This window comes from Priceomyces carsonii (assembly GCF_900007245.1).
Source record: "Priceomyces carsonii strain CBS4050 genome assembly, scaffold: Debaryomyces_carsonii_scaffold_4, whole genome shotgun sequence".
In the NCBI taxonomy this organism is placed as follows: Eukaryota; Fungi; Ascomycota; class Pichiomycetes; order Serinales; family Debaryomycetaceae; genus Priceomyces; species Priceomyces carsonii.
This window is the reverse complement of record NW_026946677.1, coordinates 388936-405664: the sequence shown is the minus strand read 5'-3', so window position 1 is coordinate 405664 and position 16729 is coordinate 388936. Positions and strand designations below refer to the sequence as shown.

Here is a 16729-nt window from a genome sequence, read left to right as displayed (position 1 = left end):
GCCTATTTATATACATCAAGAATCAAAGAGACTTCAGGAAGAACAAGTAAACTCTAGAAAATTCTTATTTAGCTTTATTTTTACCCATGCTTTAAATTAAATCCCTTATAGTGGTTGGTACATAATCTTCAAAGTCCACATGGTATACCTTAACGAAAACAATTGGTAAAACCAACAAACTCATAAAGAAAATGAATGCTAAAAGAAATATAGTTGCATACAACAAAACCCTTAGCCTCTTTGATCTTTGTTGCAGTTTCGGAACTACGTGAAAACGCGTAAGTTCGGATGGTCTCAACCAAAAAAGCATCAAAGAGTGCAACTGGTTTGCATAAGGTACTATTATGATAGGAAGCTGCAAAAATAAAATTAGATGACCAACCACAACATCTCTTGCAAAATAACTAAGTTCTGAGGTTTTGCAAATGAATTCCCTAATGGGTTGGTTGATAACATCCCAACCATGGAAATCTGCTGCCCACTTACCGGACCACCATGCTCTATTTGAATGATCATGTCTGAATTCCTTACTGACGAACATTCCGATAAAAGTATCAAGTATACATCCCAGGATTAACAAGGAGAGAGCTAGGCCAAGCACCATTGTTGAAAAATCCCATCTATGTAGTAACCAAAGAAGTTCAAAGAATATAAGATGATTCAATACAGCTAAAATATGCACGGTATTTGCTATGACTGAAGAAAAACTGTTAAATGAGAACTTAATGATAGATCCAAGTAGAAGCGATAAGACACAAAAGAGGACCAAAATCAACATATCAACAATTATTGGGAGTAATGTAATCACTAGAAGCATTATCATGACGTTCAATGGCTTTTCTGGTGAACTTCCATTGACATGTGAGATAGAAAAGAAATATGCAGTTCCTATCAAAACAATACTCAGCAGCTTTGTAAAAAAGAGGTCAGATATAAACTTCAACCGCGATATTTTAATATCATTGATAACCTTTATACTTCCTGAGTCAGCAGCTCCTTTCTGTTTGACCCCAACTATACGACTTCTAGCCAATCTAGTAAAATTTATCCACGAAAAGTTGCAAGGTTCAGAGTTGCCTCTACTCAACCACTTCAAAAAAAAACCATAATCAAGGAAGAACTCTCTCCAAGAAAATTGATGAGGATTAAAGAGCCAGGGGCAAATTAAAAATCCAAATATGGTGAACCAAAAATAGATAAGTGGTAAAATCCACATGTTAATTGAACAATAAATAATCAATAATGCCGAAATTATTCCAAAATATAAACATTCATTAGCGAACCTTGAGTATAATGTTGCAAAAGATACCCTTGCAGTCGCAAATCCTCTACCAGTAGATATGTATCGAGCACCACCTAGTGCAAAATCGGTGACTAGTGATTGAGCGTATGTCCTGCATACGAATATTTCAAAAAGAGGTGAAAAAGATGCAAAATGCTTTCCTAACCTGATAATTCCTTTGTAAAGCCCCCTCTCAGATAGCTCCTGAACCCACAAGGGCAAAAAGGATATCCCAAAAACGATAAAAATAGAAAAGATGCATCTTTTGAGCCACTTAACAACGGGCATTAAATTTTGGCAGCCGACGGGATGTTGAGGAGCATTTGCATCTGGAGTCGGATAATCACACATAACTGAGGTTTTGGTGAGAGCAGCAAGGTTGATTCCTACCAACAAGAAAAGCTTTATAGAGAGAACAATGAACACGTTGTTTAAGTGAAAACCAGGGTGAGCATAGTAGAATGAAAGGAACCTGTCAAGGGGGAGCTCGCTACTTAAGTAAAAGTATTCTCTTGAAAGCATCTGTTCGCCCATACCAGCTCCAATCTTTGTCGTAAAGTTTAGAATTGATTCAAAGCCTAAATCTCGACCTTTTCCACATTGTATATATTCACAGTGCTTTATTCTTCCTCCTCTCTGTAAAGCATTCATTCCAGCATATATATCTTCATTCAAATTTAATCCCTTTTGAGCTTTCGATACACCACCTCTTGTTGTCATAAAGACGCTATTGAGGAAATCAGGGTGCCCATAGTGTAATTTTCCACCTATATGAGCCATTGTTCTGGCAAACAAAGTCCCAAATGTTTGCTCCTTACCAGCGGCAATATCTCCTAAAATCCCAATATTTTCTGAAAAGATGTACTCCCTAGTTCCAATTATTGAAACAGGATGAGCATAGTCAGTTCCTTTCAAATCCACAGAATAAGGGTTTAGAGGAACCACCATCTCCTCAAATTCGGCTAATACGTTCCTAATCTTAAGACATTCTTCTAAATAGTTATCTTGATTTGCGTCAACCAATTGAATGTATTCACCACGAGTAAATATCAAAGCATTATTTTGGTTGTCCGATTTACCATCTCCTAAAATAGGGTTTCCTGAGAGCTTGATCTTATATTTAGGTACACGTTCACCATTCTCCATAATTGGGCAGCTCCCATCAATCAAGACAGAATAAAATGCCTGTGAGCCACTTTGGGGATCAACTTCTTCATCTAAGTAACATAACTGAAGCTCAGGATAAGCTCGTAATAAAAATTCTTCGTTCTCCTTTTCTTCGGTTGTGAACTGTCTAAACCTTTGCATGGACACCACCATACGAAATTTCCTTAAAGCCATAGCCGATGCTAAGTTCAATTTTGACTCGTCGTTTTCAAAGTTATCGTTATCAGGATTTTCAACGTCAAATAAAAGTTTGATAGCTCTTGAATAATTCATGAACCCAGATATCGTACGATATAAGGTCTGTGACCGTAAAGAAGCCCAGATCCTTGTTCTCAAAATATATTCTGGTGTGGCAATTTTGAACCCCACGGAATAATAAGATAAGTCATCTAAGCCACTCTTTAAATCAAATCTTGATAATGTATTATCATATCCCTCCATTAACATTTTAGTGTCCTTAACAAAACAATGCCACTCTAGGGGATGAAGCCGCTTCAAATATTCTAACATTGTCAAGTCTGAATACTTCTCTTCCTCTCTTATAATTTCTTTTAAAGAGAGTATAATCTTTTCATTGAAATGAGGAATTAATACAGTAAAGGAAGGCATTGTATGTAAAGCTCCCACTTCTGGCATTGGGGTAGACAATGATTGAGCAAAGAAAGTAATCCTTCTTTGTGCTTCGGATCGTTCATCAAATAGAGATGACTTCATGGACTGATCTTCCTGCGATATGAAGAATGTCGGTTCTTTTAAGAATGAGCGACCATCAGAGCTCAAGGAAATTCGTTTATATATAAGTTTCTGGACGTGTTCCAATGACAATAGGTGCTCTCGATACATTGAAATGACTATTGAATTCCAAATTTGAGAAACTAATAGCTTGGCCTTGATATTTCTTTCATTCGGAGATGCGATTAACTTCGAAAATATTCGTTTAGGAAGTCTAGAAAATATATTCCTCCAAGGTGTCCAAATCGAAACACCGATATAAAAGGAACGGCAAACTGAGAACATGGTGTTCCAGATGATATACCACAAGTAAGTGTCAAGGAAAAATAACACTAAATCAGTTGAGCATATCAATCCGAGTAATATTTTTGAGTGATGGGAACACACCCAACTGCCTAACCAACTCAGAGAGTCGCATCCATTCATTTTGATATTACTGAGCACTATAATAGGATCTCGAAGTGAAAGTGTCAAAAAAAAGTAAGATTCCGTAAATTTAGAAGTAAATATTGCAATCCATAACCCATACGAGGAAAGTCGACCAGAACCACGAAGAGAATGGAAGGAACCAACAAAATATTTCATCAGCAAAAGGTTTCTATCTTTAGATTGTGACACATTTGTAAATAAAGCCCCTAATGGAGCAACAGATAAATAAACAACCATGATAACAGAAAGCACAAATTGAGAAACTGCTATAACTAATCCTAAATTACTTGTTAGCCCCGTCGAAAAATCTCTCCATAAGTGTATAGTTGGATACACATTGGCAATAAGAGCTAATGTTAGGTAAAGTAGCCTTTTAGTTACAGGTCGCGCACCTGGCCATCTTCTAGGCACCAAATACAACTCAATAAAGATGCTCACAATGCACATTAATATGGCAAAGACTCCCGCTAAAGACATGAAAGCTAAACGAAATTGAATAGCTTTTAAAGGCATTTGAGCTCCGTCGTTATTTATATACATCGACGAGGCATTAAATACAGTGAAATACCAGAAGACAGTTATATGAATAATCCATATCCTACTGAAGTTCACAAACACATGGGACCAGTTTCGTCTTTCTCTGAATGTTTTATAGAATGCCTTACTCCAATCAATTTCATGCAACAATAGATACCTTTGTTTGGGAGTTAGACTCATAAATTGTACTTTTCCGTCTTGAACCGTTAATCTTTCCAAGCCTCTTCTGTGCCAAAAGAGCTGATTCATATCATCATATCCAATAGTATCTTCGTGATCCTTATCCGTATGATAATAATCTCCCTCACATCGCTTATAAGATTGATCCCGATAAAATTGGTAAAGTGGAGTTATGACGTGATCTAAAAAGTTACAGCTCGAGCTCGGGATAGGCTTTTCTGTATCTAAGGCGTAATAGTAGTCATTGCAACATTTGAAAATAAAGCACAAACACTCGGGCATAAATCTAATATTGTTTGCTTCTCCCCAACATAAAAGATATAAAGATATTTGTATAACACAATCAGTTGGAGAGAGTGTGTTCATATTATTTGACCACTGTGTCTCATTTTGGTCTAATTGACGAACCTTCGATATTTTAAAATCTCTTTTTAAACTTCTGTGAAAGCCAACAGAGTCATCAATATCCAACTGAGCTGCAAAATACCATTTTCTAAAGTTAGAATTTAGCCCGCCTATGTAATCTGCATGTAGTGAGCGAAGTGCATGAACTGGTCCCATTCTTGAAGCCCTAGAATCTAATAATCTAAAGAGATAATCAAACATATTCTTTGTATTGTCATACTGAAATCCAAACACATCAGTTAGTTGTAAGAATATTGCCTCAACCTCACATCGAGTAATCGGAACCTCATGTGGAGGGTTCCAGGCTGGATGGGGATCATATGGGTTGTCAATTGATTCATTATGCTTAATCCCAAATGATTTTTCGGCGGTAACGTTGGTCTTGGAAGGTAAGGTTTCCGCATTCTCTTTCTTCGTTTCAACCAGATTTAATGATTTATCATCACTCATTTTGGATTCATTGTCTGAAAGTTAGTATTCGTAAGCGCCATCATACAAATGGTCGGTAAATCATACTATTTGCCGATTCATTATCTGTAACATGTTTGATGGAAGACAAAGAGCTCGAATTATTTATATTATTTTCCATCATTGGTTGGTAAATGCTCTAGAATTGGTGGCTTAGAGTTGAAGTAGCGCGTTGTTGATCGCAGTCTTATTCTTTTCCTTGTTGTAGTAGCTTGTTTCGAATAAAATTGACACTATATCGGGTTTTAGAAATTAGAAATGTCTCGAGCACAAAAAGGAAATGTCATTTTATAATATTTAATTTAGTTTATGTCGTAGTAATCTCTTTCTACACAGCTAATCTTCGTCTGAATCTGACTCTGAATCTGATTCTTCGTCAGGCATAGTCTCCATTCCATTATATGCAATTCTGTTTGGAGTTCTTTTTTTAAAGAATAATGAAGACCTTGGGATCTTCTTTTTCGTTGAAAGCTCGATTATAGTGTCCTTAACTGAAGCTGGAGGTACGCCTTCACTAAGCAAATTTGCAGCCAAGCCAGATATTATTGGAGCTGACATGGACGTTCCGGAGAGTACTTGTGATCTTTCGGTGTTACGGGCATTAACGCTATGCACAGCAGTGCCACTAGCAAATATATCTACACATTCTCCCCAGTTCGAGAATGATGAAATACTATCAAAGTGGTCGTCAATCGCACCAACAGTGATAGCAGAGGCAGCACTTGCAGGACTAGTCATGCAGGCATTGACATTAGAATTTCCTGCTGCTACAACAACCACTAGCCCAGTGTCAACTGCTGCTTCAATTGCCATATTTAAGACCTTGTTTTTAACTGCGCCTAAAGAGAGGTTGGCAACGCCCGGCTTACCGCTGTCTTTTCTATGGTTCACAGCGAATTCTATGGCTGCAATAACGGTACTCAAGGACCCAGCCCCTGTTTGGTCTAAAGCTTTAATTTCAATGATGTTCACATTTTTCGAAACACCATACAGCTTTGAACCAATGATCCCAGCCACATGAGTTCCGTGCCCATTAATGTCTCCCGATCCTTCTTCAGTAAAATCTCTACCTATTTTTGCTCTTTTCTCAAACTCAGGATGTGTAATTTCGATACCTGAATCTAAGACATAGGCGTTCACACCCAAACCACTCGACAGGGAATTATAAACATACTTGAAATCTTCCATTAGTTTCTTTCTCTGAGACAACCTTGCAAGATGTCTGGGTGCGTCTTCTTGTGTCACCAATTCATATGCCTTTACATTGATGTCTGGGGTAATATCAGCTATCATAGGACACTTTTTCAATCTTTCCATAACACTTTTAGAGAAGTCTCCCGAGAAACCAGAAAAATTGCCAATTGAGAACATATCACTGACAAAGGCTTTTGCTCTCTGCCCCAGAGGGTAATTGATGTCATATTTGAAAAATGAGTCTAAGGTCTCTGTTGACTTTAATGAAATCAAGTAACGATTAGCAGACACGAGTGTTAACAACAAAAAGCAATACACAGCGTTCAAAAGTTGCATTTTGTTTGTTTTGTAAATATTTTATTTTTGTTACTTTGTTTGAACTATAAATGAGTGTTGTCTATGTGGTTGCAAAAAGGTTTGTGGAACTTTTTTGATATACTTTACAAAATTTACGAATTGCTGCGAAAAAAAATACATACATATTATTAAAAAAAGAAAACTACTTCACTTCAAAGATTTTAAATACTCGGCTCTTTCTTCATCAGTAAGAGTTGACAAAAATTCCTTAATAGTGGACATTGAGGTCAATGAATCTTCATTCAATAATTGCAACATATTGGAACGTTTTGCTTCATTTGATAATTCCTCGACTCTCCTCAGTAATAAATCATGATGCTCTTCTATCCATGAGCAAACTGCTCTATCGTCATCGTAATCAACAGTAGGCATCCAGCTCTTTAACCTAGCAACTTTTTCCAATTTTGTTGAAGAAGGTAACTGCTCTCCAATAAGCTTCAAAACATATTCTTCGTTCAAACGGCGACGTAAACGCCAGAAGAAAAAGCGTCTGGCAGTTTCCCATGGAATCTCCTTTTTAATTACGCCCTTTGCGAGCATACGACCTGTTCTGTCATGCAAATCAGCAAACTGAACAGAGATTTGGGAGTATATAGGATACAAAGCTTGTTCTCTGGCTACTAATTTAGCAGAAATATGAGAATGGTCATCACCAGATGTAGTGGCCAACTTACTTTTGAGATCGGCATATTCAGGATCGAGCCTCTCCATTGTGGTTAGCAATTTATCACGTCTGTATTTGATACCGACCATTCCATCTGGCTCTAAAACACCTCCTCTTGCATCCGTATCGGCGTACATCTCCATCATATCTGCATTGATACTAGGATCAACTACGACCCAAGACCCACCTCTAAGCTCTCCGAAAGGAGGAATATAAGTGAAAATGGGCTGCTTGTAATCCACCAAAGCGTCAACGATGAATGAACCATATTTCAAGATCTCATTGTACATATCACGCTGTCCCCCTGAAAATCCACGCCAGTTCGCTAAAATCATCAAAGGTAACTGCTCACCATTATTAAAGTCATTTATTGCCTGCGCTGTCTTGAATGCGGAATTTGGATACCAAACCTGACCAGCTTCTTGAACCTTCATTTCTGTCGAGTCTGGATTGGCAGGATCTGCAGGGAATGTATTGTCTACTGGTCTTATGTCAACTCCTATGACCCCAAGTGGAATTCCTCCTAAACGAGCTCTTCCTACTACGACACCCTTTGCCCATCCAGACAATGTTTCTTGGAACGATCCTCTATCGAAAAGGCCCGCTTCGAAATCATTTCCTGTTTCACGACCTTCAATCATCCAGCGAACGTCATAGGGTTCACTCTTTGGTGGATAATATTCAACGTCTCTATCCCAAGAATCATCACCTTCTAAAATTGGAACAGGAATACCACGACTAGCAGGAACATAAGACATCCAATCCATTATCTTCTCGACACCAGCTAAATCATCTGTAGCAGTCAAATGAGATACACCATTTCTGTACATGATCTGGGTTCCACCTAATTGTAAGTTCGACGAATAGACTTCTCTGCCAAGAAGTTTATTAATAGCAGGTGCACCTGTCAAAATAATTGGCTGACCTTCAATTTGAATAGCTCTCTGACCTAACCTGACTAAGTAGGCACCAATACCCACAGATCTGCACGTCACAAGTGTAATGGTGAAAATATCCTTGTAAGCTTTCGAAGTACTACCAGCAATTAAACCAGAGCCTCTGAGACATTCAACTCCAAGTCCATCTTCCTTACCGACAATTGATTTAATGACATATCGCTCTTCCCCATCTTCAAACACCTTCTCTGTGACAACAGCATTCGAGTTACCAGCTTCATCAAGAATATTAATATCTTGGGGAGACAAATACAAATATTTAAAACCTTGATCAGGCGAACCATCTTCATTCCATGCTACTTTAAAGAGCGGGACAAGTTCCTCAGCAATACCGAGCCTAGCACCGGAGTTTGCAGAGAGATAAATTCTGGGAATTCCAAGTTTTCTTGCAAGTTGAGTACACTTATTGAAGAACTCGTCTTCATCAGGACCAAACGAACCAATTTTATGTGTAATGTCATTTGCAACAATTATAAATTGACGGCCCTTCGGATATTCAGGTGTCTTTGCTGTAGCCTTAAATCCAACCATTCCAATTTTATTACAGCCAGGTTCTCTTTCAACAGCTGTCAATTCCCCATTTTCATCAGAAATTAATTCTAACGATGTGAAGACATTTTTCGGTATCTTCGCCGAGCTCGAGTGTTTCTTCCATTGAACAATTGTGGCCTGACGGAAAAGCTCTGGGAAGTCGTACACATAGGTCGTACCCATATTATGAGCTTTATAACGCTTGGGCTGCAAAGATTCCTTGGCTGGATAAGGCGTGGAAATGGGCCTTAAATGCATAGGACCAGGATGTCCCATAGATTTGAAGATCCATTCTCCCTTAGCGTTTTTCATTTCCATATATAAATCGGACTTAACGACATAACCAGAAACATTGTTAATGATGGCACGTAAGGGGAACGATTTACCGGTGCTTGGGTCAATACATGTTATACGAATTTCAGCACCCGTTACTCTCAATCTCCATAATCTTCTACCAAATCTCTCTAAAAATGAACCAAAGGCCGCCTCAACCTCTTCAGGCAAAACATTAAACACATTTGAAAAGTTGATAAATATATGATTCAAATCAGAATTAGAAGTGTCAATAACTTCTAAAGTGTCCAAAATATCTGACATTAAATGATTTGATTCAGCAATCAAATACTCACTAATACTGATATCATCACGAATGACTCCAGTTCTGATAATACCTCTTGTGAAAAATCTTTTATCAGAGGGGGCATTCTTCCCAACTGCTTCGTATACATGTATGTTACGGTTATCAGTAAAAATTGGCTTTATATCAAAGTTCTCAAGCCTTCCGAGCTCAAGTTGGAAAGCGAGAGCAGGTTCAATGTGACGGATAACCTTGTTTTCATTATAATTAGGGGCAGTGAACGTGTAGTATTTTGGATAGACACCAATTTTGTGTGCAATTACAAAAGTAATACGACGAACTGATGCGTTTTTCAAGTCATCTTTGAACTCAGAAATGACTTCGTTGATTTTACCCAAAACTTCATCTTCACAAATATAGCCATCTATATTCGTCACGACTATATTCACAACATTCACAGGATCTGGAAAAGTTTCGCTTGCAGAAAATGAAACAGCATCCAACGGTTGCAACTTATCCAATGCAGCATCAAGCATCTCATCAAGATCATCTAAGTGTCTGCAAGGAGCAATAACACCTTTTCTTTCGATCTGGTCTGTCGTCTCCATGACAAAAGATAAGTCAGATACTGATGCGGCCCTATTTATTGAGTCGTGATTTTGAGATTTTATCCTCGGAACCGCACTAAAAGAGGATGAGCTGAAGTTCGGTAACTGGAATAACCATTCAACAATTGGGAGCCTATCATGCAAGCTTGAGGTAATTGGACCCAACGAATAAGCACGATAGGAACGCCTTACGTAAACTTCAGCAGCAGCAATTGCTACCCATTCATCTTGGTTTACTAAGAATTGTAATAAGACATCAAAAACAGTATGCTTCGAATCAACAACTTCTTGCATGATATCCAATTTAGGTGTCCTGTGCTTGGCATAAATCTCACCATACGAGGTCTCAAGAACTGACGAGCGCAAAATATGCTCCATCTGATCCGACCTCTCCTTAATTGAAGGCAAGGAACATTGAATCAATATTTCCTTCGCTCTCAAGGCAACTTTAACTGTACTTCTTGATTCCAATTTGACTAAATTTCTTAGTGCCAGTCTGATGCTTGGGGCAATACTAGAAGAATCTTGCAAAATAGGTTGGTATTGGTCTAATATAGCAAGAATGAGGTTATTTTTGCTACCAACTTTGGCGTGAGATAATGCAACATCAACTACTTTCTTCAAATCAGATTTATTGTCGTCCCTAAGTCTCAATATAATATCTTCATCTCTGACGTTAGAACCAGAAAACAACAGCTCAACATTGTAATATTCATTTAATAAGCCTGCAAAGAAGTTGAATTCGTGCTCTTCTAAGCCATCCGCATACTTTGATGTGATATCAAGTAAGGGTGCAACAATATTACAGAGGAGAGGGTCACTCGAGGGATCCTCAATAGCTTTTTGGATTTGCTTCAGTAACTGGCGAGAAGGAAAGTCTGCATTTCTTGACCTTGTTCTTTCAATTAACAAAGACAACGCTTCATCTAGCTTTGCTGGTAGCCTTGCATGCAAGGCCGACACTTGTTGATTCCATGCTGAGTATGGCAAGTCCTTATCTTTAAGAACTTCAATCAAGCTCTTTAAAGTAGGATTCATAATGACTTGATTGTCAAATCCAGCTAAAATATTTGTCAAGATTGTTGAGCATTTTTCAAACTTGTGGACAGTCTTAGTTCCTTGAATCATAGCATCTCCCAAATCAGGCAAAGTCCCTTCAAAAGGCCTGGCTAGCTTCACCTTTGCTGGATCATCTAAAGACAAAATTGCCAAGATGTCACCAGCGTTAACCGTCGAGCCCGGTTGCTTAATAAGCTGAACAACTCCATTTTCTTTAGCAATCAAAGGCATACACATTTTCATTACTTCAACCTCAGCATAAGCTTGTCCAGATACAACGTGTTCCCCGCTATCAACTAAATACTTGGTAAGTTTTCCAGGAGAAGGCGTACGTAATTGCGTAGGATCATTCTCTGCTTCCAATAAGCATGTTTTTCCATCTACTGATATTCTCGTGGCTGAAGCCTCTTCCTTCCAGTAAATAGAATGAGATCTTCCATCTATGGCACATAACAATCCTCCATCGGATAAGGGTCTAGCACCAATCACACATCTCGATCCATTCAAAAACAATGTATAAGAGTCGTTAGACGATTTAGTAGCTGTAAACTTATATCTTTGTCCTTCATAAATAAACTCGATAGGAAATATTGTCTTTAATAGTTCTTTATTAGGAACTTGACCTTTTTCTAAGGACTGTATATATTCGTTCTTGTCTTCTTCTGATTGAATGTAAGCTTTTGCGACTGCACCACAAACAACTGCGATAATAGGATCAGGCCTCTCGGCAGTGAGTTTTTTGGTGATCAATTCATCCAACCAACCAGTTGTAATAGTATTATCTTCGAAGTCAGGAGTCTCTAATAACTTAATTAAATATTCAACAGTTGTTCTAAAATCACCTCTGATAGATAATTCCTTTAATGCAACAACCATATGCTTTCTGGATGCTTGTCTATTTTCACCAAAAGCAAAAATATGTCCAAACTGTGAATCAGAGAACGAGTGAATGGATGATTGATTGGCCACAGAAAAATAACCCCAAACGTTAGATGATGACCTGAAATTCAACTCGTGAATAGTACCTCCAGATGGTTTGAAACCTTCACCAGGATCTTCTGAAGTAATACGACAAGCCGTTGTATGACCTTTAGGTACTGGTCTTCTTTGAGTACTTAATGACTTTTCTGACTTAAATTCAAAATCAATGACGGTGGAGGTATGAGGATCAACACCATATAAGCTTCTTATATCCCTGATTCTATGCATTGGAATACCCATTGCAATCTGTAATTGAGCGGCAGGTAAGTTAACGCCGGTTACCATTTCTGTAGTTGGATGTTCTACTTGTAAACGTGGGTTTAACTCCAAAAAGTAGAATTTATCTTCAGAATGCGAATAAAGATACTCTACGGTACCAGCTGATACATAACCCACCAATTTACCAAGCCTGATTGCAGCATTTTCCATTGCATGGAAAGTATCCTTCTTTGCAATAGTCACAGGTGCCTCTTCTATAATCTTCTGATGACGTCTTTGAACTGAACAATCTCTACCAAAGAGAGAAATATTAGTACCATATTGATCGGCCAAAAGCTGGACCTCCAAATGTCTTGCATCACCGGCCAACTTCATTACAAAAATAGGAGAACCCGGTATTTCATTTGCTGCTTGTTTGTATAAGGCGATAAATTCGTGTTCGGATTCAACTTTCCTAATACCTTTACCACCTCCACCTTCGGAAGCCTTGATCATGACTGGAAATCCAATCTTTTTAGCTTTCTCTAGCCCATCTTCAGGTGAACGACAGCAACCTTTTTCATATACCTCTTCTTTAACTGATACGAGATTGGTTTTCTCGTCGACAAATACTTCTCTCACACCAGTACCTGACCATGGAATACATGGAACATCAGCGTGCTGCGCGACAATAGTAGATGATATCTTGTCACCTAGAGAGCGCATCGCAGAGCCTGGAGGACCTATAAAGACGATTTTTTTGGGTGATGCTGCTAGCATTTCAGGTAGTATTGGATTTTCGGATGCATGTCCCCAACCTGCCCAAACAGCATCAACGTTGGTACGTTCTGCGATCTCGACAATTAATTCTACGTTTGCGTAGTTATTATTATTCGTACCTCCTGGAACCTCTACAAATTGGTCAGCCATTCTAATATATTCTGCATTTGCTTCCATATCTTCAGGCGTTGCCATAACGGTGAACTGTATGGCTCTTTCATCTGCAAACGTTTCGTAAGCCCATTTTCTGACTGATCTTATCTCTTTCACAGCAGCAATACCGTTATTAGCAATTAAGACTTTGGAAATCACAGTATGACCCTGATGAGACTTGACAAAATCTGTCACCTTTCCTTGCTCAGCGTTATTGATTGAATTAGAGCCCTTGAAATGCTCAGGTAACTGGCGATGCAAGTGGATATAGTCATTAGCTTCGGAACTCATAATGCGCTTTTGTAATCGATTCTTTAGTTTCGTAAAGATGCCACTTTTATAGCTAAAATACGACAGGTGGAATGTTCTTCTTGAAGCAGTTACTATTGATCGAAAATATCCAGTATTATGTACAATAAGGCTCAAACTTTGGTTTTTCAATCTAAATGTTGCGTTAGTAGGGCTTCCTTTAATTGCGGTGCACCTAGCAAGCATAAAACGAGCTCTTGGACGCTTTACAGTAGATTATTGAAATATAATAATTTGCTGTAAAAACGAATCTGTTCTATCTAGCAGAAAAGTTATGCTGGCCATCCAACTGTATTTTTGAACGCGAAAACTTTTAGCTCTTACTATAATACTCCCCACTGAGCTATTTTGAAATTGATCTCTACTCCAATGCCTAGGTAGCGGAATAGAATTGATCTCAAAACATCTTGTAGAAAGTTATTGGTATTTGCTGCTTTGAATCATATACATACATCTTGTTGCCTTTGTTAATGCTTCAACTGATACTTTTCTTAATATATTCCCAATATATGTAGACTATGGTTAATTGAGAAGAGCAAACAGTTATAAAGAGAGAAACTTTAATATTGATATGCTATTTGTAGGGATATCTACGTATAATTAAGGGTACTGGCCAACACTTCCTTGGCTCAATACTTATATCAGTGTGCGACAGACATTCGAGCGCTCCCAACAAAATATTTCTCAGTGTTGGCCCAAACAAAATGTCACCTAAGCATAATTATGCGATCTGACTGACGTATAATTCAACAACGTCTCAGAGTGTGCAGAGAAGAAATCGAAGAGCGACAAAACGAACACTGGGTATATTTGCTTTAATAAATACAGCCCTAGATGACATACCTTACACGAGTAAAGTCAACAGCTGTACGACTCTAGTAGCTTCTTATAATAAACAACGTCTAGGAATACAAATGTCTCAACATGTCCATACAATCTAACTGCAGGACTGTTAACCGCGACAAAGAGACATTTTTTTTGGTATATATTGAAATTGTAGGGTCTGTTTGTAGCTCGGAGATGCTTGGAGAGCCGCAAGTATTATATACACACGTTTAGAACGATTCTTCAATGAAACTATAGCAATGGTTGAAATCTCTTTGAAGGAGGATATGCATCGTCTTGATTTGATAGAAAGTTCATTGGTTGGTTGGGTTTGTCATTTGTCCCGTTTCGTGGCTGATTTCTTGCAACAACTGGGTTGTGATAAGGATGAGGTAAAATAATACGCGGTGGATCATTTTGATAATCGTTTGGTTGCACTGCCGATGCAATTTCGCTGACAGAGATTGTTGATGAGCCATGCGCCAATATTTCTAGTTCGATGTCATCTTGGGACGTAAATATTTTTTCCAAATCACCATCTGTTTTGACAATTAATCCATCCGCAGAGTTTCTGATTGTCAAAACAACGTCATTAAGTGATAAATTGAAAGCTGATCTTGCGTTCTCTAGAATCTCTAAGTACCTAGGAGGTGCTGAATTCTTTATTTGGTAGTAAAATTCCAAGACTGAAGATAGAAATCTCAAAGTTACTTTTTTCTTTCCAACGGAACTGGCATCATTTTCAATGGTTGGGGAAGATGGTGTAGAATCACGTTGTGCTGCCACCTGATCTGGCAGCTTTGTAGATCGTTGCTCGCTCTTTTGAATATCAGTCGCCACAGCCGCGAGCGACCTCAAAGACCCAGAATTAAATGATTCTGTGACCATTGAATGTGACAGCCCTCTGTCATTGATATATTCAGGTTTTGATATTAATGGATAGTCATGCAAAATTGTGACGAAAAGGAGCTCACAGAAAGGTGTCATTATAAGATCAAAACCGAAATCTTTAACACATCCACCGAGTAGGGTGCTGAATGATACGGTTGATATATCATCGCTGAGCAGACAGTTTTTCTCTACATCAAGTTCTCTAAAGATCTTAGCTATCGATTCTTTCAGCTCAAGTTTCAGCCTTAAATACTCCGCTGATGAAACACTCAAATTCCCTAATGATGTCTCGAGAGTATATGCTATCGATGCCGATATAAAGGCTCTTCCCAAAGCTGCGATATTTTCTGTTGACTTTCTTGTGGATGCTGCGCAAGTTTTTGACCTTTCAATGTAATTCAAAATCAAGGATTTAGCGTTCACATTTTTCAAATTTGTAAACGACGATGGTTTAAACGCAGATAGATTTGTTATGGGAGGTAATTTTGTAGAAGCAAATGGTGCTGTGTGGTTATTAATTTTGGGTTCCAACATTGAACCTATAGCTTCTCTCGATCTGTCAAGCGCCGAAAAATTCTTCGATCTGGAATAATTGAGGTCATAGAGATCATCTTGAGAGTCCGAGTTTAGCTTTGATATTTCGGAGAGGAATTTACTCTTCTTTGGAACCATGATCTCTAATAATTTGTCATCATATGCAAGATTTTCACCGCTTTTAAGGGAATCAGTAAATGAATCACCCAATTTGTTAGAAATAGACGATGCCCTATCATTTGAGTTAAAATAAAGAGATGATTCAGAAGATGCCCCTGAAATACCTTCTAATGATGAGTTTATAATGGAAATTTTTCTTTCCTGTTCTTTGGAACCTCTCTCGACATCAAACTTTTTGGACTTTGAAACCCTTTTGCGGTTTCTCCTCACGCTTTGTACGGCTGCCCTCACGAGCTTGTTGAAATCATCAGCATAATCACTTGAGTAGTCATATTCTAACCTCAATATTTCTGCAACATCCCTTATTTGATGCTCTTGTTCTGATGCCTTTTTCGAGCTTAAATCTAATGTATCTATTAGTTCCAATCGCCTCGCTGAGAATCTCTTCCAATGCCTTTCATCCAAAAAATTTAATCTTTTTCGAATAGCATGCGTTACTCCAGCTTTAGAGTAACTTGGTTCCGCCGCCAAGCTCATGTTAAATTATTTTATGCTTCAAACACCTTCCTATGACTCAATAATCACCGATGACTATGAATCAAATGTTTTAAGATTCCGCACCAATGCGAAATCTGAGTCAGCAAAATGTGGAAACACCGAGTAAAGATGTGTCCGAAGTTTTTTGACCTATTTTGGAAGAGCAGAACATGCCACCAGAGTCATCGGAACTAAATGTAATATTGTTGCTGCTCGAATCATACGTCTTCATGTGAAATATATAAAAAAGCAAAG

General features: G+C 38.2%; 4 protein-coding genes across 4 annotated transcripts; all 4 read right to left on the bottom strand.

The window, feature by feature from the left end:
- Positions 1-91: 91 nt before the first annotated feature.
- Positions 92-5182, bottom strand: GSL2 (Gsl2p; the record flags this gene model as incomplete). The annotated part of the gene is made up of 1 exon (XM_062953640.1): positions 92-5182. One exon carries the CDS (start codon positions 5180-5182, stop codon positions 92-94), a length of 5091 nt encoding a protein of 1696 aa, XP_062810423.1.
- Positions 5183-5536: 354 nt separating this feature from the next.
- PRCAT00003693001 (S8 family peptidase) lies at positions 5537-6730 on the bottom strand (the record flags this gene model as incomplete). The annotated part of the gene is made up of 1 exon (XM_062953639.1): positions 5537-6730. The coding sequence occupies one exon, from the start codon at positions 6728-6730 to the stop codon at positions 5537-5539; it is 1194 nt and encodes a 397-aa protein (XP_062810422.1).
- Positions 6731-6898: 168 nt separating this feature from the next.
- ACC1 (acetyl-CoA carboxylase) lies at positions 6899-13753 on the bottom strand (the record flags this gene model as incomplete). The annotated part of the gene is made up of 1 exon (XM_062953638.1): positions 6899-13753. One exon carries the CDS (start codon positions 13751-13753, stop codon positions 6899-6901), a length of 6855 nt encoding a protein of 2284 aa, XP_062810421.1.
- An 891-nt stretch (positions 13754-14644) lies between these two features.
- PRCAT00003691001 (uncharacterized protein) lies at positions 14645-16474 on the bottom strand (the record flags this gene model as incomplete). Its single annotated transcript, XM_062953637.1, has 1 exon — positions 14645-16474. One exon carries the CDS (start codon positions 16472-16474, stop codon positions 14645-14647), a length of 1830 nt encoding a protein of 609 aa, XP_062810420.1.
- Between the last annotated feature and the right edge of the window lie 255 nt (positions 16475-16729).